Here is a 21,340-nt window from a genome sequence, read left to right as displayed (position 1 = left end):
CCCTTGCTTTGAAATGAAATCTAAATGGCAGACAGATTCATCACGTGCATCCTGGTTTCATATTAGACTAACTGTAGTGCTCACTGGGGGTTATAGAATCATATGTAAGTCTGAAAGGGACTTCAAGAGGTCGTCTAATCCATCCTCCCATGCTGAGGCAGGGTATTTAATAACTAACCATGAGTCCCTGTCCTTCTGACCACTGGTGAACCGTGATGTGAGCTGTGTTTGAAGACAAAGGCATAGGTATAAAATGATCAAAGATTATAATTTGATGGCAAAGGCTGCACCAAACAGGACTCTATTAGTATGACTTTTAAAATACAAAATAATATTTAATAGTAAATATATCTTTAACTGTAAATTAAGATTTACCCCAGCAAAACAATGTTATAAAATGCATGATCCAAACCTTCCTGTTGGCTGCTACAAGAATCTAACTGGTCAATTTTTGTGGAATTGCTTCTACCATTTAATCGGGAGGAGGCGGCCTTCTCTGGGTGTATGGACAGCTTTCTTGTATCTCTCTCTCACTGACTCCCCACCTATTTTTAACATACTTGAAAACTAACCATGAGTCCCTGCCCTTCTGACCACTTAAAATTAGAATATAATATATGGAGATATACCTATCTCATAGAGCTGGAAGGGACCTTGAAAGGTCATTGAGTCCAGCCCCCTGCCTTCACTAGCAGGACCAAGTATTGATTTTGCCCCTTTAAGGATTGAACTCACAACCCTGGGTTTAGCAGGCCAATGCTCAAACCACTGAGCTATCTCTCTTCCCCTCCCCCCCATGAATGGAGGGGAGAGAGAGATGAAGTTGTATGTTGTGCTAGTTAATGATAGCAATACTGTTCTGATGAAATGTTAAAAGGTCTCAGTCCTGCAGTCAGATCTGCCCTAATAGATCCTTGCAACTGCATGGTACCTCCTCGTAGCCGATTGCAGGAGCAGGGGCTAATGCAGCATTGTGTTTAAAATCCTGTAAAACTATGAACTTGATGCATTTAGTGCAAGTGACCATGATCAACTGGGGCACATTATGAAACAGATTCGTATGATTGTTTTAATCTGCTATTATTTTTTGCTATGTATAATTGATTAATTTCTTTCAAACTGTAGGGTACCAGCAGTAGTCAAGTACCACAAAGCAAATATGCAGAACTTCTAGCTATCATAGAAGAATTAGGAAAAGAAATTAGACCTACATATGCTGGAAGTAAAAGTGCCATGGAGAGGCTAAAACGAGGTAATTGTTTTTATAGAATAGACAATTTTTTTGTTCCAATATTTACAAACCATTTCCCCACATCCCTTACTTCAGAGATGGGGGAACTCTTACAGCTGGCTTGACTTAGTGTGTTTAGCTATGAGTTGCTTGTTTAACATAGCTTAGCAATCGCCCATTCACTTCCTATGTGACAAACCAATGACTGAATGTATTCCATGTGCACAGAGGGGCGTAACTTGCACCTTCTTCCAGCCCCCTCACTGTGTACATATCAATGTAGGCTCCCAAAAGACTTACTTAGAATCCCCTAAACTAGACTCCAAACCATGTATCAAAGTGTCACTTATACATCACTTTTCCAGCCGGCCCTCAAACTTTGCTTGAAGAGATTCTACGCTGTGGTAACTTGCATATTGAGGGGCCAGTAGAGAGGCATGGGGGGGAGGAGGGGCGAACAAATGGGAGGCTAACATTGAACTATCCAGCATCTTCCTCTATCACATGTATCACTCCTCCTGGCTCCTCTGTTTGTAAACTCCACCTGTTTAGACATCAGTAAGTAGATCTAAGGGAGCCTGAGGCTACTAGAGTCTAAGGGCCCAGTTCATGTGTGGTCCACAGTTCCTTTTGGCCAGCAAAAGAGGATGGTAAATATCCTTACCTCTTGGTTGGGGAAATTACAGCATGCCCTACAGCTGGTGTAGCCAGCTCCACACCATCCTGTGCAGGAGGCATGTCAAGGACATTCCTGAAGTGCTGCTGGAGTGACCCATAAGGACCATGGGCAGTTGGGTGCAAGGGAGTTCCCCAAGCTGCTCTATCCTGTGCCAGAGGCTAAAATGGTCGCAGATTAGCCCAGCAGCTGGGTGGTGCAAAGGTGGCATTAAGCCAGCTGTATTTAAGGCCCAACTATTAAGGGGAGAGTAATATTTCTGCCACCATGTGCAATAAAACGAATAGTAGCTGTTCTTGGAAGGGATGTGATAAAGTCTGCTGATAAGAGTGGTAAAGTGGAATCTGGGCTGACTAAAATCAATGTTGTAGGAGTCTCTTTATTGCACTGGCTGAGTCAGTGTCAAAATAGATCAAGAATGGCAATAGGCTAATGAGAAGGACGTAGCAGAGACCTGGAAAAGTTCAGACTGTCAGCATGAACAATTGCTTGCTGAACAGTTGCTAGATTAAAGTTGTGCTTTCCTACATTACAGTGAGTATGTATTTATATAGGCATCATGGATATCAGCCAATTTTTCTGACATCTTCTGACTCAAAAACTTGCCCACTCAATAGCGGAGGAGGTTCCTACGAGGAGGAATTAAATGTGTGTGTAGGGAGCATACAGTAGTATGATGGGACAGGTCTGGGGGAATCTTGCAGGTGTCCCACATGGGAGCGGGAAGGTATCTGCTATATGGAGCATTCCTCCTGCAGGAGATTTCTGTTTCGTGCTCCACCAGCTTAAAAACCACTCAAGCTATCAAGCTTTGAAATCAATTAACTGTCTCAGTTTTCTACCTAATTCAGGGTAGCTTTGCTGCATAAACAGGGCACCTTGCCACATAAAGTCTAATGTGCTGCTTTGAGTCCATATCTGTGCATACTATAGGTACAGGCACCAATTTCCTAGTGTGCATATATATATTTAACCCTTTGAAAATCCTCATATCCCTAAATTTTCTAGTGTAACTATTGAATGAGCAATTATTTCTTTGGGTGCAATCACTGGCTGTTGCTCTGTGACCTTGAAGCTTCCGGGCTGGCAGTTCTTCAGAGGCAACGTACTTTGAGTTTGATGAGGCTAAGCATCTCCTGCCGCTCAACAGCAGCTCCTCCACCCAGTTAAGGAGCAGTAGTGGTGAGCTCTGAGCAGAAACCAAACTATTCTCTCTTGCCCTGAAACCTTGGTGCCAGAGTGTAGCCCTGTCTGCACTGGACAAGTCATGCCAAAATCTCCCTTGGACCAAACACAAGCTCAGACTCCACTGCTGTGAACTTTGGTAGCACTAGTCTAGATCTGCCACTAATGTTTTAAGAACCAAGGCTGGGACTTAAGCTGCTTTTGAAAATTCTAGTTCATGTCAACTAGACCTGAGCAAGGTTAGACAACATGGTGCTTAAAATGATGGCCTATCTACGCTAGCACTCTGTTAACACTGGCAGAGCTTAGACTTTGACTTTCAAGGTGACAGTTATGGCTCTGAGTTGAGAGACACCCTCTCGAAGAGAAAGTTACTCAATGGACAGATCACACTTTTTGATTAGGTTATTTTTAGCAGATTTTCAAATTACAATTATGCAAGATTTTTTTTTTTTTAATTAAGATTTGCAGTTTAAAATAGGCCTGAGCTGCAAAGTTTAGATCCATCGCTGAATGTGGAACTTAAGTTCACAGGTGCCTGGATTCAGGATTTTGGTCAGGACAGATTTTTAACTGAAGTTTAACACAATGGTCCTTTCTGGCATTGATCTGCGAAAAGTTGCCAGTTAGGAGAACCAAACTCACTTGCTTTAACTGCAGTTGGGACACGGGGATGCTGATGCTGCTGCCTTAGTTATGGTACATTGCAGCACCCTGGCAAGCTATTTTAGGACAGAAACATTAAAACACTTTTTTGAATTTCAACTGTCACCTAACCTGATGCTTTCAAAAAATTTACCGTTCTTTTGCAGGCATCATTCATGCTAGAGGATTAGTTCGGGAATGCTTGGCTGAGACTGAACGGAATGCAAGATCCTAGCCTACTAATTAAATTACAAGACTTTCCATCTCTTTATGAAGAAAAATGTAATACTTATTCCTTTTGAAACATGCAGATGAATCTTTTTATTTTGATTGTTTTACCCTTTTTTGCCCTTATGAAAATGTACAGCTAAGAATGAGAAGATTTTTCAATTTACTGAGGGTTTGCATTTTTTTTTAGATGTTAAACGCCCCAAATTCTTTCTAAAAGGTTAAGACTAAAACTGCATGCAGAGGAATGCTTTCTCTCCCACAGACTATACTTAAGTTCCTTTCTTATCCAGCCACAGTCTCCTTCTTTTTATTTCTTTGACTATATTCACTTAACCCCACATGGTCAATCTTTCAACCTTTGACATAAGCTCTAAGGATTTTTTTTTTTTTAATAACTGCACTGGTAGCATGTTTTACCTAGTAGTCGGCTATACTCACAGTTTGCCATACAGCATAGACCCTGCTTAGAAATAACCCTTTTTTTGCATAAGCATTTGCATGATTGTTAGTGCTTTGGAGTCCATTTAAAGTGCATGAGTTATAAATACAGAAGATAGAGCAACCTAACAAACAATAACAAGGTCCCAGAAAACTAATTTTCACCCTAAGGCTGAAGATTTCAATTGTAAGTTTGCCAAAAAAAAAAAAAAAAAAATTCTGGATAAATTACTAAAACTGTTATTTGCATCTTTGTATGTATTTATTACTTGATGTAATAAAGCTTATTTTCATTAACAATTTGTATTAAAACTGTATGTACAGTCACTTTAATCAACCTTATGTTAAAAGTGCAAAAGAACTCAGTAGATAGGCCAATGTTTAACCTTCATGCAGGAGCCTCAAGTCCAGGAACAGACTAGGGAACAGTGCTGTAGACTGCTGGAGATGTTCCAGCCATAGCCCTGGCCTGATGCAGTTAATTTCTGCAGGAAGCAGGTAAGGCTGCTTGCCAGCTCCATTACTACTTATAAAAAGCAAAGTGCGGGGTATGTGTAAGAATGAAAGATACTGTAAAGTTCTAGGAATGTGATTTGATACCTTGTAAAAACAAACAAAACAAAAAACACCACCACCACTCCATTAAGATGGAAGATCACCTCTTTTCCTTGTGATTTTAAATCAACATCTTTAATAAAATGGAGTAGATGCTCCCTATTCAAATAAATCGGAGGAAATTTTAAAAACAGAATAAAGACCCTTTCTGAGGTGAAACTATTCAAGTGTAATATGATATAGTAAAGACAATGGCATAACACTGGCATTCAGTCGCATCAAAATTCTGCAAGGTAAACTAAGTAAAACTGACTACTGAAACTGGACAATGAAACCCAAAGAAAGGGATACTTATCAGTGCAAACTATGGATGTTAGGGGATAATAGTTTTGGGAAAGGGACACTTTGCATAATGGTTCAGATGAGTGAACTCACCGAAGTTGCTTTTAACCTACAGTATCCTCCACATCTTTGTCTGATTGTCAGTTGAAGAAAGATGTGATGACTAAGATGTAATGTCTAAAAACTAGGGCTGTCAAATGATTTTTAAAAAAAGTTTTAATCGCACTGTTAAATAACATTTTTAATAAATTTAAATTTATATTCTATTTTGGCTGTTTTTCTACAATTTCAAATAATGATTTCAATTACAACACAGACTACAAAGTGTACAGTGTTCACTTTATATTTTTGATTACAAATATTTGCACTGTAAAAAACAAAATAGTATTTTCAATTCACCTTCTACAAGTACTGTAATGCAATCTCTTTATTGTGACAGTGCAACTTACAAATGTAGAATTTTTTTTACATGCACTCAAAAACAAAACGTAAAATTTTTAGAACCTTCAAGTCCACTCAGTCCTACTTCTTGTTCAGCCAATTACTAAGACAAATGAGTTTGTTTACATTTATGGAAGAGAATACTGCCTGCTTTTTACTATAATGTCACCTGAAAGTGAGAACAGGCATTCGCAAGGCACTGTTGTAGCCAGTGTTGCAAGGTATTTACATGCCAGATATGCTAAACATTTGTATGCTCCTTCATGCTTTGACCACCATTCCAGAGGACATGCTTCCATGCTGATGGGTTCTGCTCAATAATGATCCAAAGCAGTGCAGACTGACACACCTTCATTTTCATCATCCGAGACAGATGGCACCAACAAAAAGTTGTTTTTGTTTTTTTGGTGGTTTGGGTTCTATAGTTTCTGCATCAGAGTATTGCTCTTTTAAGACTTCTGACAGCATGTTCCACACCTCTTCCCTCTCAGATTTTGGAAAACACTTCAGATTCTTAAACCTTGGGTTGAGTGCTGTACAAAGCTCCAACTTTGTAGTCTTATGATATAGACCAAGTATTCATCATGCAATGGGCTCTTGGGAGAGCAAGGTAGATCACTGATTGGAAGATGCAATTTGAATAACACCTCTTAACCCTCTGTCGTTTACAATGTTGAGTGGTCTGCAGTCCATAGCTATCCACTTTGCAATATCATTGGTTAAACTGTTGTACTTTGTTTGTTCCATGGGCTTGTAGCAATCCTGAAACTCTGTAAGCCTACTCTGTCGTGGCTGGCAGGAATCATTTGCTGTCAATGGGTTATCTGTAGCACAAGAACTGGAGGCGAAAGCATGTTTAGCGCACATGTGTACTGCAGACGAAGTCCTTCGATGGTACTGGAACTCAGCCTTGCAATAGCTACAGATGACTGTCTTTTTATCCAGAGAACCATCCAGACGTTTCTTAAAAATAAACTTCCCATTCAAAAGACCTAAACTTTTGCTGCTTTGCTCCATTAACTTTTTCTGATATTTAATCACTCTAGATCATGAAAACACAGTAGAACTGTGCCAATGGCCACCAAGTAATGTAGTACAGTAAGTGAAGATGGTCAAAACAAAGCTGTGCGATTAACTCGTTAAAAAATCATGTTAATTGTTTTGCATTAATCGCTTGCATTAACTGCAATTAACTGACAACCCTACTAGAAACAAGTTTTTTTTTTTTTTAATAGCTCATCCAATCTGTCTACTGTAATTTATAAAGGGGATTCTGATTTAAATGAAAAAGTTGCTTGAGTAGGGACTATAGCATAAGCGACTATGTTTCAGGAGAAGTCCTCATCTTTGTGACTTAATCAGCTCAGAATATTCTCCCCTCAGTGTGAGAAGATTTAGAAACAATCTCTAATGCTTTAGTGCTTGAGTTTCTTATTTTTCCCCCTCCATTAACTATAGTGGATGGAGTTTTCCTATAACATCTATTTAATTAAGGTCTTATGGATCTTGTTTTCTTATCACACCTGTCCTAAACTTGGCACAAAAGAACTGATTATATTGAATCTGAGTGTACTGGGATGTCCACAGTAGAAGATGAAATATATGACTGCTATTAACGTTGGGCTAAATACTCTAGCCTTGCACTAATAGCAGGTCACTAAACTCAACATTTTAATAGTGTTTATTATGAAGTCTTATAACAGTATTAAGCCAGAAAACTTCTAACACATGTTTCAAGGGTAGTGACAAACAGTCTTCTCTTTTCCAGACAAGCCAAATCGATAATTTCTCTCACACTTATTTGGCATCTGATTCTTGCATTTCTTTAATATGCCTTTTCTTTTCTAGAGTCTCCTTTGCTCTTTTTTTCTTTTCTTGCTTTTTCTTCTCAGCTGCTTTTTTCTCTTTAAAAATGGTACTATTTTCACCTTTGTAAAAGAGGTCAACTTTTTGCTGCAGGATTGCTCTGGCTCTCTGTCGGTTCAGCTCCACTGATCTAGTTTGATGACACTGGAAAAAAAAAATTGTATTGTAAATTAATTCTGTTCATTCTACACATACATATTTTTCCTTTTACTAAACAGGTTGTACTACTGTAGAGCCTCATCCTGTAAAATCCTTAATATAAATTAATCCTAAAGTTTAAAACTGTTTATGAGTAAGGAGTGGAATACTTGGCCTGTAATGTGATTTTATTTATGTACTGGCTGAAGGGAAAAAAAGCAACTCTGATAAGAGATATTTAATTTCAGACCAGTAAAGGAAATTGCACAAGGAAATAAGAAGCCACATTTGTGTCATGACAGTTTCTAAAGGAAAAGCGTTCTCTTTATGTAGTAACATTCAAGAGATAATTAGAACAATTATGAAGTGTATTAATTAAATTAGTGGCTCAAAAAAAAAATCCACTTTAAATGAGCTAGCCTCTCCCTTTCTGCTACAGCAGTAAAGAGCAAACCATTTTTGGCAGCCACCAGATGATGTGATGTTAATGTTTTGAGGTAGCATTTATTGTTTAAGGGTTCTTGTAGTTTGCCTATTGATTTTTGTCTTAATCCTCTCACTGGTAGACTTGAAGATTGCTCCTCCATTCCTTTGAAGTTACTTCTGAATTTAAATTATACTGAGTAAAAGGAAAACATTAAGCTACAGTTAGTGAGCAAAAATTTGTCTCATAAGGATAAATGCCCAGCCCCTAGTTAATAAATTATTCTTACTCATGAATAATTTGAGGAGCAATAGGTATGCTCAGTTTGTACCAAGCTTATTGGATCTGTAGTCTCATCTAGCATTTGTAACAGGGAAGGGAGAGCCAGGAATCCTGATTTTTGTTCCCTGCTCTAGGACCTTGGAAAAATCACTTAAGCTCTGTCCCTCCATTTCACCATTTGTAAAATGGAGAAATTTCCTTACAGCATAGCACGTTGGAAAGCTTACAGTTTAGAAAGTACATTGGAGTTCTTTAGATGATAGGAGCTATTGAAGAGGAAAATTTCAGGAGCCCTTTAACTGGATGTAACATTTGAATGCAAATTTGATGCTGCCTACTTTTCTTATGAATGGTATCATGAAAGGATTGCCTTAAAAAAATCTGGGACAAAATAACACAAATGCTATCATTTAGCTCTTTAAATTCTTATTATATATTATATTATATTCCTGGGGGAATTCTGCACCAAAAATTAAAAATTCTGCACACAGTATTTTAAAATTCTGCATATTTTATTTGTCAAAACAACACAATATAATTACGCTGGTTTCAATTATTTAATGGAACCAAATAAATGAATTACCTTGACTACGATCCCAGATGGAATATGCTTCAGGACCACACAGTTGCTTGTCTTATTAGTTGCTTGACCTCCTGGGCCATCACCTCTTACAAACTGTTCTTCTAAGTCTGTTTCACTTAGTGCAAGAAGATCACAAGAATTCTTCTTTCCTGCTACGGGGAATAAAGGTACAGCCAGTCGGGGGGATAAAAACTTTTGCTGCCTCCAAAGCCATGGCCTCCAAGACAATGTATGTATTTTGGTTAGTAAGATGGTGGAATGAAACAAACTTGAAGCATTCATAAAGAAATGGAAACAAGACTTCCTCTTGACTGGAACCTGAAATAGAAAATATCTTGTTTTAACATGATCTACTTGATTTCAAATGAAGAATCTTTTGTGCTCTGCTGTTTGCCATAAGTTGCTCCTGTCATCAACCCTTTGTGATTTCCTTAGCGATTTTCATGCCCACTCCTCATCCGTTTTCATTTTTCCCTTCACAACTGTTTGTTTCCACATCAAAATGGACACTGACAATTTAAGACAGCAGGTGAAGGAGCAAATGGGCTACGAAGACAGAACGCCTGACCCCTAGAGATGATCCCTCCTGGTCAGGGTTTCGATCCTTCTAGGCCCGAAAGTGCAGGGAAGCTTGCACGGCAACCACACATGACTTCAGATTTCTAGTGCTATCAAACAGCATTGTTCCTTGGGCTCTACGTTAAGATAATAAATGTCTTTGTTTTGCTTGAAATATTTACATATTTGGCTCAAAAGAATGACTACGTGAATATGTGAACTGTATGTCCTGAACACAGTTGATGAAAAATGTTAACATTCAACTAGCAATAAATCTACACTGCTATGAGAAAGGGGGGAAAATGGAAATAGTTTTGAGTGGTTTTAATGAGCAAGTCAAACTGGCCACTTGGTGGCACTAAAAACTAAAAGATGGGAATGCAATGTTTTATTGCAGAAACCATAAAGCAACTCTTAATTCTTCAAAGCATAGCAGCAATGAGATATGGTAACAATTTTCCCTTTCCTCCAGCTCAGTTACTATTGTCAATAACTGGTTGCTTAGGCAACCTTAGTTGAAACAAAGGATAACTGTCTGAACTACTCATCACACATGAATAGAGAAGATTTGGAGAATGCTTAAATGCTTGCAGACTTATGTGAATTTGCTACTGTTCCTTGATGCTTTAGCGATAAAAAGATGACTAAAACAAGTATGTACAGAGCAAGACTGACCTACCAGGATTTAATTTTACACAAAACGGGGTCTTTAAAAAAAATCACACAGTTGTTAGGTATAGTGTGTGCAGGAGAGAAAGGAAATCATGGTCAACCTTAGTCCTAATCAGAATGGGTGGTACCTTGCTATCATTAGTGTAGCTTAATGAGGGGAAACATCTTAGTCTATAAAAACGGTATCATCCTAGGGTTTTCTAATACAGTCCTAGAAATGTCAAGTCTATCAGAATTCCTTAGATCAGGAGATTTGTGCAGTTTGAAAGTGCTGCAATTATTATACCCTATTTATAGCATTCAATAGCACACTGGGGATTTTAATTATTAAAGTTTCCACACACACTTAAAACACAGAAATATCACTCCATTTTGATTAAAGGCTTCTAAATAGTCAAATGTCTTGGTGTCTCTTGGTAAAATATATCCTGCAACTCAATCTGACAAAACTTTATCAATTTTAACAAAATGCTCTTAACAGTCAGGCTAGAAAGAACAGTCAGTACTTTAATATGCTGAATATTTTCCTGCTAGCCTTCTTAATTGGAGCAGTCAGCACATATTCCCAAATGCAAGGATGTCACCTACTAGAAAGAGTAGTGGACAACTTGGGTATTAGGATACCTGTGTCCTATTCCTTCTTCTACCCTGACCCACTGTATGACCTTAAACAAGTCCCTTACCTATAGCTTATTTCACCCATCTCTAAGACATGCAATACCTGCCTTATTGAGGTGCTGCACAAATGAGTAGCATTATTTAATGAATCAGCATTATCATACTGATTTGCAGGTCACCTTATACGTAAAAAATATAAATACTTCCTATGTGATTTAGTCCTTAGTGAAAACACATCCTCTCCTTCTGCTTCATCCTGCAGTGAAGTCACAATCAAGTACTTACATTATCAGTTGTCAAGGAAATAACTGTGGTACTAGAAACACTGCATCATGATTTTACTGCAGGATCAGCTAGGAAGAGGTCTGCAAGGGACCATGATCTGATTTAAAGCATAGATTGGAAAGAATTCATCATGGTAAGCAATTATGGCATATACATAAGAGATGGGTTTTTTCCCCTTTCTAGTAGATCATCTTTGGAACAGGCACCTTATCTTCATATCTGTCTGTAAAGCAACTAGCACTCTGTTGGCATTGTGTGTGTATGTCTGTTGGGGAAACTAAGAACTAGTCCAAAACATCAGTGTTTATTTTGAAATGCAAATAACCACTTGCAATAACTTGTATCTATTTCTTAAGAAGAGTACCATCCACTTAAGGTCACTGACTAGGATTAATAGTTAAGTAAGTAAGACCTGCACAAACTGTTTCAATGATTCTCAATCTGTGGTTCATGCAAGTCTCCTTTCACTTCCTCACACACTAGCAGCACCCTAACAAGCACCTGACCCACCTCTTAGCAGCATAAAGGATTCTAGGATAGAGTTGAGGTTGTGAGCATAAGCGTGGAGAAGGGGGGGGGGGAGAGAGAGGGGACAGAGTAGAATCTGAGGTCAAGGGAATAAAGAGTTTGAACACCTGCTCTGTTTGGTTTGCAACCTGGGGTTCTAGTGTATGGGGAATGAGATGGGTCCTCTCTCTCAGCCAGTGGTGATACCAAACAGAGCCTTGACAGCTAGGGGACAAAGCAGGAGACTCAATGTTGCAGATGCATTGTCCTGCTGGCCCCCCATCAGGCATCTCTTTTGGGGGAGCCATCAAGACCTTAAGAGAAGTTCTATAACCCAGTTCTAAGTCCATGAAAAACAGACAATTTTGAAAGGGAGTCTGTGCGGTGGTGGCTAGAACAGGGGAAGGGGGCCTGGGAGCCAAGACTCCTACATTCTCTCCCCAACTCTGGGAGCGGGGTGGGGGCAAGATGGGCATACAAGAAATAGGAGCTGGGATTCCTGGGTTCTCTCCCCACCTGTGGGAGCAAAGGGAGAATGGGGGGGGCAGTGGTTAGAGCGGGGGGGCGGTGGTTAGAGGCCAGGACTGCTGGCTTCTCTCCCCAGTTCTAGAAGCAGAAAGGGAGCCGGGAGTCCTGGGTTCACTCCCGAGCTCTGGGAGGGAAAGGGGGGGCAGGGATAGGAGCCGCCGCCGGGACTCCTGGGTTCACTCCCGAGCTCTAGGAGGAAAAGGGGGGGGCAGGGATAGGAGCCGGGACTCCTGGGTTCACTCCCGAGCTCTGGGAGGGAAAGGGGGGGCAGGGATAGGAGCCGGGACTCCTGGGTTCACTCCCGAGCTCTGGGAGGGAAAGGGGGGGGCAGGGATAGGAGCCGGGACTCCTGGGTTCACTCCCGAGCTGGGCCCCTGCCTGTAGCCTGATAAACCCCGGCGAAGAGCTGGAGTCTGAAGTCCAGCTAAAAGGGGGCTGGACGCCAGGCGGGGCCCTTCTTACTTACGGGTGAGTGAGGGTCAGCACAGCCCCCGCAACATCCCCATCGACCGTTTTGCGCATGCACCCCCAGACAAGGCCCAGAAATACATTTGCGCATGCGTAATACACTTTCCGCTGTATGAGCGCTCTGCGCATGTACAATCCGCAAAAATCCCTCACCGTCCTTCACTGAGCATGCGTACGCAAGCCAGGTCTCCCGCACACTATGCCGGAGCGCAAAAGCCAATCACTGGGCAGCAGGCAGTGTTACGGCTACTTCTTCCCTTCAGCCAATCATGACCCGGGTACTCGTGCGGCGCGCAGCCGCACCTGCCAATCGGAACGCGGGGATATGGCTCGCCTGTACTTCCCGCACCTCAGCCAATAACGTCGCACGATTGGGTCTGGCGCGCGGCCAGAACAGCCAATCATCGCGAGGGGGCCCCGTCTCTCGTGCCCTTTGCTCCCCCCAACGTTCGAATCCCAGCCGCCAATCGTGACGAAGGAGATCGTGGCTGGTGCTTGTTTACCGCCTAACGGTCGCCGGAGGGGAACAGTGCTGAAACCAGGACACCCCTCCCTCCGGACAGGCAGAGATGCAGGTAAGGGCTGAGCGAGCCCAGACATGGCCCGTTGGAGTACAAGAGACCCAGTGAGGCGGGTCTTGGCATGCCGCAGCTTTCAGCTGCCCCCCCCCCCCTTAGGCGAGACGTCCTCATTTATAGCTTCGACCCCGCCCCCAACAGCGAGTGGCGGTCTTTCCGACCAATTCTGGGCGGCAAGTCTGTCAACAGTCTAGAACGCGGTGGGTAAACGTCGAATGAGAGGAGAGGGGCGGAGCCTGAACTGAGAAATTGGAACGGGGGGGCGGGGGGGGCGGAGAGCTTTTAGGGGAGAGGAAACTGACGAAAAGGAGGCGGGGCTGGAGGGAGGAGAGGAGAGCAAGTGACTGAGGAGGTAGTTGGGAGGACTGAGGGAGAGATGGGAGAAGAGACTGGAGGAACGGGGGGGGGGGGATAGGAACCAGTAGGGGGGGAGAAGAGTGGGGGGGGGACCCAGTGGGAGGTTAGGGGCATGAGGTAGGATGGGGGCCTGAAAGGGAAGAGATAGTGAACAGACAGAGGGCCTGAAGGAGGAGGGAAGGAAAGTATTTGAGGGCAAAGGCACCAGATGCTGCTCAGATGAAAAAAGAACAGGAGTACTTGTGGCACCTTAGAGACTAACAAATTTATTAGAGCATAAGCTTTCATGGGCTACTGCATGCATGCATCCGAAGAAGTGGGCAGTAGCCCATGAAAGCTTATGCTCTAATAAATTTGTTAGTCTCTAAGGTGCCACAAATACTCCTGTTCTTTTTGCGGATACAGACTAACACGGCTGCTACGCTGAAACCTGCTCAGATGAGGCGGTTGTTAAATGAGGGGGGTAGTCCCCCCCCCCATAAATGTGTTGGTGTAGCAGCTCACCAGCATACATGTTTAGTTCATGTTTTTTTGAGTTTGTTCTGGGATGTACCTTGGCCTGTAAGAATAGAACCCAGGAAGTGTTTCCTGTCATTCTTCTCATTTTTTATTAAATAGAATAATCTAAAATTGTAAAAGAGTGAAGGTTACTTGTCACGCTCTTAAGCACTGGTATAGTTGAAGTAGTTTACTTCTCCCAAATGAAGGTTAGTGATCAAATGTATTCCTGTTATGGCCCAGTTATTTTAAGAGTGATAAGAAAGCCAGCATTTAATGTCTGAAATGTAGTTGCTGCACACTGAAAGCTCAGAGCAATTTAGATGCAATTTTATGTGCACTTCTTCATATTTTTACTCACAGGTATTTAACTTGTATTAACAAACTTGCATCAGTTCATCTGAGGGAAAACACATAAGAGTTAGTTTTGAAGACTAGTCTAATTTAGTGTCTTTCTATACTGAATGGAAGATCAGTGTTTGGGACTGCAAGGGCTGATCTATGCTGCAAGAACAACCAAAATAAGGGACCCCATGACAGCTGAGTTATTTCCTGATCCTGTTACAATAATGTTAAAATTTGTAATGTGGACAGGACTAGGCTTGGTAAGCTGGTCAATTGACTGGCCAACTATTATTTGACCACCATCAAATATTGTCAACAAATATTCCAGCAAGAATGCCAGGAACTGGGTAGTAGCCTACTCTTTTGATTGCATCCTAGTGCTGTCGATTAGCAAGCCTACTTAAATGTCTTGTCATTCACTTTCCTACCTGCTAATGCCATCTGTTTCAATCAGGTGAACTGATTGAAAGCTGAGCATCTTGACTGGGTATAATCTTCAGAACAAACATTCTGTGTACTGTATGTATATCATTGTATACTAGACCATCAATGTACATGGCAGCTTACAAAGCACACTAAACAAATTAAAAGACATGCTCCATGTCCCAAAGTGTTTACTATCTAAACTGACTAGACAAACATACAAACTCAGAAGTGAGAGGAGGGTTCAGTCATTAAACCTTCTCCCCTAACACAAAGAAAATATATGCACAGCCATTAAGCTGCTTGAAGAGTTGGCCTAGCATAAGTGCATTTAAAAATAACTTTTTTCTTTTATAGTTGCTATGTGTTTGTTTTTGTTTAATTTCATGTTTCTTTTCTTTTGTAACTGCTAAGTCTTGAGTAACTTCATATTAAATGCTAACCTAGTATTGCTATAAAATATAATCATGCTATCATTTTTTTCAGAACTTCACTTAATTGTGTTTTGCATTTTTCTGAGTTAAAATAACTCAGTTAAGTAACTTGTTTTTTGTACTTAAATATAAGTATCTATCTAAGGTCTATTGGACACCATAAAGTCATACTCTTTTTTTGTTACTGTTGTTAATGTTTTGATAAAGTAGTGCTTTACAATATTTGGCTATTTTTGACATTGACTAGTCAATTGACCAGTTATTTTTGGAAAGATCAAATGCCCAACCTTAGACTGGACCTTTACATCACAGTTACGTCCCATCCACACTACACCTTTTAATCATGTTGTAACTAGGTTACGTGGCTTGATTATTTTTGTAGTACAGAAAGGGTACAAGGCCTTATCTATACAGAGCAGAACTGTGCTTGACAAGTGTTTTTTGAACACTTTTGTAGCTAGTATAGTACTAGTATGACTTCAGTACATATTATGGACAGAGTTCTTTTCAGAGTTACCATACCAACAGAAACCACACACTGTATTTCATCTCTCCACTTCCAGCAAGTCCATGGCATGGTTTCTGAACACTTGTAACATAGTTTGTCGTTGTGTTGTTTTTGTAGATGCAAATCATGTGACAACTGTGTTTGAAAATTATTCCAGATGCTGTTATATATCCAAGAGTGGACCAGGCCTGATCTGATATTCTTGAGGCAGCGCTTGAGTCTGAGTGCAGTGAAGGCAGTTTATTCAGTCCTTGAGGGAGAAAAGGACCTCATATTGTTCTGTAATGATTTCTTTTGCTGACTGGTAGAGCAGTGCTAATGGATTCCTGAGGGAGCAACTTCTGGCTTTCCTGGGCTGGATCAACAGTTGACACAATCCAGGGACTTTTAGTATGGGGCTTGATGCAAATTTACCAGACACCCATTAGTTTAAATACTAAACTTATCAGACAGAGCCAATTATGAGAGATTGGGTTCAGGAGAGCCACCAGCAAATACCAGGAGCAGTTTGCTGCTAAGGAACATAATCCATGACTTCAGACTGATGGAAAGTGGTGAGTGCTGGGATTCTTGCCAAGAAGCTGTCCCTGAACTTTGGTTGGGACCTCTATTTTTTTATATCTGCTTTTAGGTGTCTGATAAGTTTGAAGCCTTTCCACATCCCTTCTGGCTGCTAGAAGGGAGAAAGAGCTTTCTTTTTCTAAGCACCTCTGACTGTTAGGGAGGTGTGTGTCTTTAGTATTCTACCCTTTCCCCAGCTTCCATTTGTTTAGGTCCTCCTCTCATGGAGATAGCTGCAGTGCCTGCCTGTAAAGTACTTTTCTCAGACATGACTTTTCTCAGTTTCACTGCTGCCTACAGAGTTATTAAATACCAGCAATGAAACAACCAGAGTCTAGTTAATTTTCATCAGCTGCTGCTTGGAAAAGCAACTTTAAGATGAGTAGGAGTACTGGAACTAGCTATCTGTAGAATTAGTAAGACAGCATCATACTGGTTCATGTTAATATCTTTAAAACTCTACAGGCTTTTTAAAAAAATGAAAGTTTAAGTTCTGCACAAATCAATGTTATAGTCCCTCCAATGCAATAGAAAAGCTCTGTAGAGAGAGGAAGGGATGGTCTTGTGATGATGGTATTGGACTGAGATACAGGTTAGTTGGATCTTATTCCCAGATCCAGGGCCGGCTCCAGGTACCAGCTCAGCAAGCAGGTGTTTGGAGCAGCCAAGGGGAAGGGGCGGCACGTCGGGCTCTTTGGCGGCAGGTCCCTAGGTCCCTCCTGGAGGGAAGGACCTATCGCCGAAGAAGAAAGCACCGTGGTGGAGCTACCGCCAAAGTGCTGCTGATTGCAATCACAGCCTTTTAAAAAAAAATTTCCCGCCACTTGGGGCAGCAAAAACCCTGGAGCCGACCCTGCCCAGATCTGTCTCAGAATTCTTGTGTAATTTCAGGCAAATCATTTACTCTCTCTGTGCCTCACTTTCCCATCTGTAAATGGGGTTAATAATATTTTCCTACATCACTGGGGTATTGTGAGGATAAATTCGTTAATGTGTAGTAGGTGCTCAGATAAGGACCATAGAGATTACTGATTTTTTTTTTTTTTTTTTTTTTTTTTTAAATAGTGGGGAAAGTGTGCAAACTAGAAATCTTTTGTTTTCCCTCTGCCTCCTTCACCCCACAAAAAATTGTTTACTTATTTGGACACCAGAAACCCAGAGTACAAATCTTATTGTTGCAATGTCAGACACAATCTGATTTTATTGTCATACAATGTTATTTTAAATTATTATACTTTTAATTAGCTGTAATGTTTAACTACAGTTGAATTCATGTCTGGATACATTTTGTTCTTAGTTGGAGAGAAATATTGTTGGGGGGGGGAAAAGTTGAAAACGTTTTGAGTGAATCACTCTACAATATTCACAAACAGAGTTGATTTGATTTAAATCACGTTGATTTAAATCACTAGTCAGGAAGACTCAATTTAATCATGGATTTCTACATAAAAGTACATGCTTTTTGGTTGTTACCAACCTGAAGATCCTGCATGTTCAGACATGTTCCTTTCATCATCTTCAGCACAGCTTCCTCCTGAGAAGGAACACTTCTCATGATGTTGTTTCATTCAGGCAACCAGGTCTTGCATTTCTTTGTTGCACTTTGTTTGCATTTTGCACGCATGCCTGCCTTACCCACAGGTAGAGGAACTTCATTAAAATATTCCCAAACTGGGTCTCTTTTATGGCCTGCTGCCATTATAGGCTTTTGCTTCTAGTGAGAGAATGGTAGGTCTCAAATCAATGAAGGCTACACTCAAAGACCTCAAGATTTCTGGAATATGCTGCTCAAACACTTTCACCTTTGTTTCTACTGCCTGTCCCTCCCTTCTCACATGTATCTCCAGACTTCTTCTCCTTGTCCCGATCTGTTCCGCCCCCAACTATCTTCTATTCATTGAACTTTTTGAAACTTTGTACTTTTAGAGAGAGGTAAGGGATTGACTCTGTGTACACAAATTTGCAGAAGGATAATAGGGTTGAGGGCTGTTATTTCTCACCTCTAGATATTATTTATTTAAAAACATTTTTGCTGTTAACAAGCATGTTATCTCTGAAGACACAAATCCACAGTTTGAGAACGGCAAAACTAAGCATCTCTGATGGTATCTTCTAGACTGAGCACTGAGTCCCATTGGGTAGACAGAAAGATTGAACCTAAATAATCTATACATAAATAATCATAAAATTGGGTCTCTAATCCATGAACTATTGGAACTCATTTACAAAACTTTTCTTAAACATGACATGAATTTATTGTCTCATATTCTAGAATTAGAATTTATAATCCCTATTCCATGATGAGATATCTTTGAGTTATAATGTATCTTAATTAAAACTATCTTTAGATAGGTTTTTTTTCTCAAAAAGCATTTTATCAAAAAAATTATATTTAAAAAAAAATGAGCTATATATTTAATCATTGATTTTTATCCACCCTGCCCTTTGGGGACCTTTACCAGTCAGCATAAATTAAAGTAGTTTCAGGAACTACTTTAACTAGGACTGGGAGCCACATCCATCCCTAACTGTTCTCAATGTCAGGGAGATGTCTTTGTGCCCAGCTCCCCTCTGGTCCTGCGCTGAGCACGGCTTGGGTAGATCTGAAGATTGAACCATAGTGTTCCATTTGATCGTTTTCACCACTGCCTTACTGATCATTTACATTTGGTTATAGACTGTATTTTGTTTGATATTCTAGCTAAGTTAGAGTCAGTCATGAAAACATTTACCAAGTGGTTTTGAAGTATGTCAACTCATATTTCTTTTTTTTTTTTTCAGAATATGTATTAGAGCTTAGGATGTTCATGTTTATGAATGTTATGACTGAAAATGTGCTTAGATGATGAGCATCTAAAGATTAATCAAATTGTTTAATTAAACAACTAACCCAAACTGCTTTTTGAAATGAGAGTATGATAATTCTGTATTTTCAAAGGATAACAACAGTATCGTTCTTGGGAATAAAATATGGAAAATTTGGACTCGGTGAGAACTGTGCAAGAACTCTCCCACTCTTCTATAGAATCTGACATCAGAAGTTCCTACAATTCTGGCTGTAACTTGAATACTAACAGGTAATGATAATGTATAGCACAAACTGATATATATCTTTTTAAAATAGGAAATATGTATTGGACTACAGCTGTTTTTTTGTCTCTTTCTGTTTGGATGATGCCTCAACTCATTTGAAGTGATGTCGTTTTACTAAAACAAAAGCTTCAGAATTTATTATGTGGCCTTGTTAGCTTCTGCTGGGACAAAAAGAAAGGTGACAAACAAGTCCAAAGTTAAATAATACCTCAACTGTTGGTGTGCTTCTTTATTATTTTAAATCTGTAGAGACTACAGCTGTATTATTAAATCTGTATGTAAACATTTATATAGGCCACTTGTACCTAAATATAATATTGTGAATAATTTGTTCTTTCATATGTTAAATGGAGCTAATATAAGGCCACTGTTACTATAAAATTGTTTATTAAAATAGCAATTGTATTCAGTTACCTCTACTTACATTTTGTAATGCAGGAGAAAGCATCACAGTTCACATTTATTTATTGTTCTTAAAATGCATCTTCCTTGTCTTTCCTACTTGTCTCTTTCTTCTTTTTTGCTTTGGGCCTGATTAAAGCCCAATGAAGTCAATGTGACCCTTTCCATTGACTTCAGTGGGATTTGGATTAGGTCCATTCAGTCTGGGATCAGTTATATCCGTGTAGTGTGAGCGACAGTTGTGATCTTGCACAGCCTTTTGTAATACTGATGTGTTTTCTGGCATTGAGAAATGAATAAAGATAATTCAATTCCTTTAGTATACTGTTGCTGTATGAGGAATAGGACTATCTATTGTGATTAATGAGTATTGCTGTTGAAAGTCACAAAATCTCATTTCTTCTGAAGATAGAGAGGTACTTAGAATGAAACTAGACAACCTTTTAGTCTGTCACTCAAACTGCTAACAGTCACCATTTCCAAGCAGGTGAAACAATAAATGTTGAGCCAAGAATGCCAGTCTATATCCAGAGTATTTTATTAAATAAAGCTATAAAATAATAGAACATACCTGTTGAATCTTGCCAATTCCTATTCTATTTATAGGTACATCTTTATATAGACAAGAAGGAAAAATGAAAAATTCTGTAATCGTGATGGTCTCATAATATCTATCAATGCAGAAGGAGGCACTGCAGTTCTTTTCTTTTTCTTTACACTTCATAAAAACAAAGAAAATATATTGTAAGCATCCTGATATGAAATAGGATTCTGCAAGACAACTGTAATGTGCAAAACACAAAAAGGAATACAAAAAGCTGTCCAGTTAAGCAGATAACGCCATTGTGCCGGGAAGCTAAATCTGGGCTAGTGAACCTACCAGATAGCTTATCAAGTATAGGATTGTGATCACTAGTTCAGCAAGGACCCCAACTGGTTAGCCTTCAGATGCAAATGAGCACATAAGCTTTCTGTGGCATTACCCCACACTTTCACCTCCTGTGAGGGTTAGAATTTCCAAGTAGGAATTAAGGCTAGGACAAAGATTTTTTTGGGACTGTACCAGATTCCCAATAGAAAGAGGGGAGGATGCATTTCCCTGGAAAACAGGGATTTGTGATTAAATTGTAGCCCAAAAGCTTATATGTATTACACGCATCTACCACTTATATATACTCATTAGTCTGCACCTAGTCCATTAATCAAGAAGGTAGGGCTAGTTAATCTTCAAGTACAAAGAAATAATATCACATCTCTGAAGTAATCTATATTGTATATTAGATCCCCTTTATAGTTGCCGATGGAAACCCTTAGTGAGATTTCACCCCTTTATGAGTTTTGTAAATGTGTACTTAAATCTGTTAGTACACTAGTTTTCAAACTGGGGTGTGACAAGATTAACAGTGGGGTGCAAGAACATATGCTGTATTAAGTTTAGAATATTTATAGTAACTTGTCTGTTGTAATA

At 40.0% G+C, this 21,340-nt stretch overlaps 3 protein-coding genes across 5 annotated transcripts in view; 2 read left to right on the top strand and 1 right to left on the bottom strand.

Moving 5' to 3' along the window:
* Window positions 1-4,703, top strand: part of CDK2AP1 (cyclin dependent kinase 2 associated protein 1) — a 28,903-nt gene extending 24,200 nt beyond the window's left edge. For all 3 annotated transcript variants that reach the window (XM_034791496.1, XM_034791495.1, XM_034791494.1), the window contains 2 exons: window positions 1,126-1,252; window positions 3,905-4,703. In XM_034791496.1, coding sequence (XP_034647387.1) covers window positions 1,126-1,252; window positions 3,905-3,972 — 195 coding nt within the window. In that variant the 3' untranslated portion in view covers window positions 3,973-4,703. The remainder of the gene's footprint in view (window positions 1-1,125; window positions 1,253-3,904) is intronic.
* A 1,773-nt stretch (window positions 4,704-6,476) lies between these two features.
* C15H12orf65 (chromosome 15 C12orf65 homolog) lies at window positions 6,477-12,825 on the bottom strand. The gene is made up of 3 exons (XM_034791002.1): window positions 12,672-12,825; window positions 9,038-9,355; window positions 6,477-7,754 (listed from the first exon to the last, which is right to left on the bottom strand). Exons 1-3 carry the CDS (start codon window positions 12,762-12,764, stop codon window positions 7,542-7,544), a joined length of 624 nt encoding a protein of 207 aa, XP_034646893.1. The 5' UTR covers window positions 12,765-12,825; the 3' UTR covers window positions 6,477-7,541.
* Window positions 12,826-13,004: 179 nt separating this feature from the next.
* Window positions 13,005-21,340, top strand: part of MPHOSPH9 (M-phase phosphoprotein 9) — a 47,365-nt gene continuing 39,029 nt past the window's right edge. Inside the window, exons 1-2 of the mRNA XM_034791001.1 lie at window positions 13,005-13,248; window positions 19,316-19,454. Of these exons, the coding sequence (XP_034646892.1) occupies window positions 19,348-19,454 (107 nt within the window). The 5' untranslated portion in view covers window positions 13,005-13,248; window positions 19,316-19,347. The remainder of the gene's footprint in view (window positions 13,249-19,315; window positions 19,455-21,340) is intronic.

The sequence above is a fragment of the Trachemys scripta genome, chromosome 15, assembly GCF_013100865.1.
Source record: "Trachemys scripta elegans isolate TJP31775 chromosome 15, CAS_Tse_1.0, whole genome shotgun sequence".
NCBI classification, from domain to species: Eukaryota; Metazoa; Chordata; order Testudines; family Emydidae; genus Trachemys; species Trachemys scripta.
Note: the sequence above shows the minus strand (reverse complement) of the source record. Positions and strands in the feature narration are given on the sequence as shown.

Excerpts from the sequence above, each read along its gene's own strand:
- C15H12orf65 (XM_034791002.1), bottom strand. The coding sequence starts at position 12,764 with ATGCGCAAATGTATTTCTGGGCCTTGTCTGGGGGTGCATGCGCAAAAC. Across the intron at positions 9,356-12,671 it reads GTGCTGACCCTCACTCACCC|GTTCCAGTCAAGAGGAAGTC; the intron begins GTAAGTAAGAAG and ends TTTCTATTTCAG. Across the intron at positions 7,755-9,037 it reads CATCTGGGATCGTAGTCAAG|TGTCATCAAACTAGATCAGT; the intron begins GTAATTCATTTA and ends TTTTTTTTCCAG.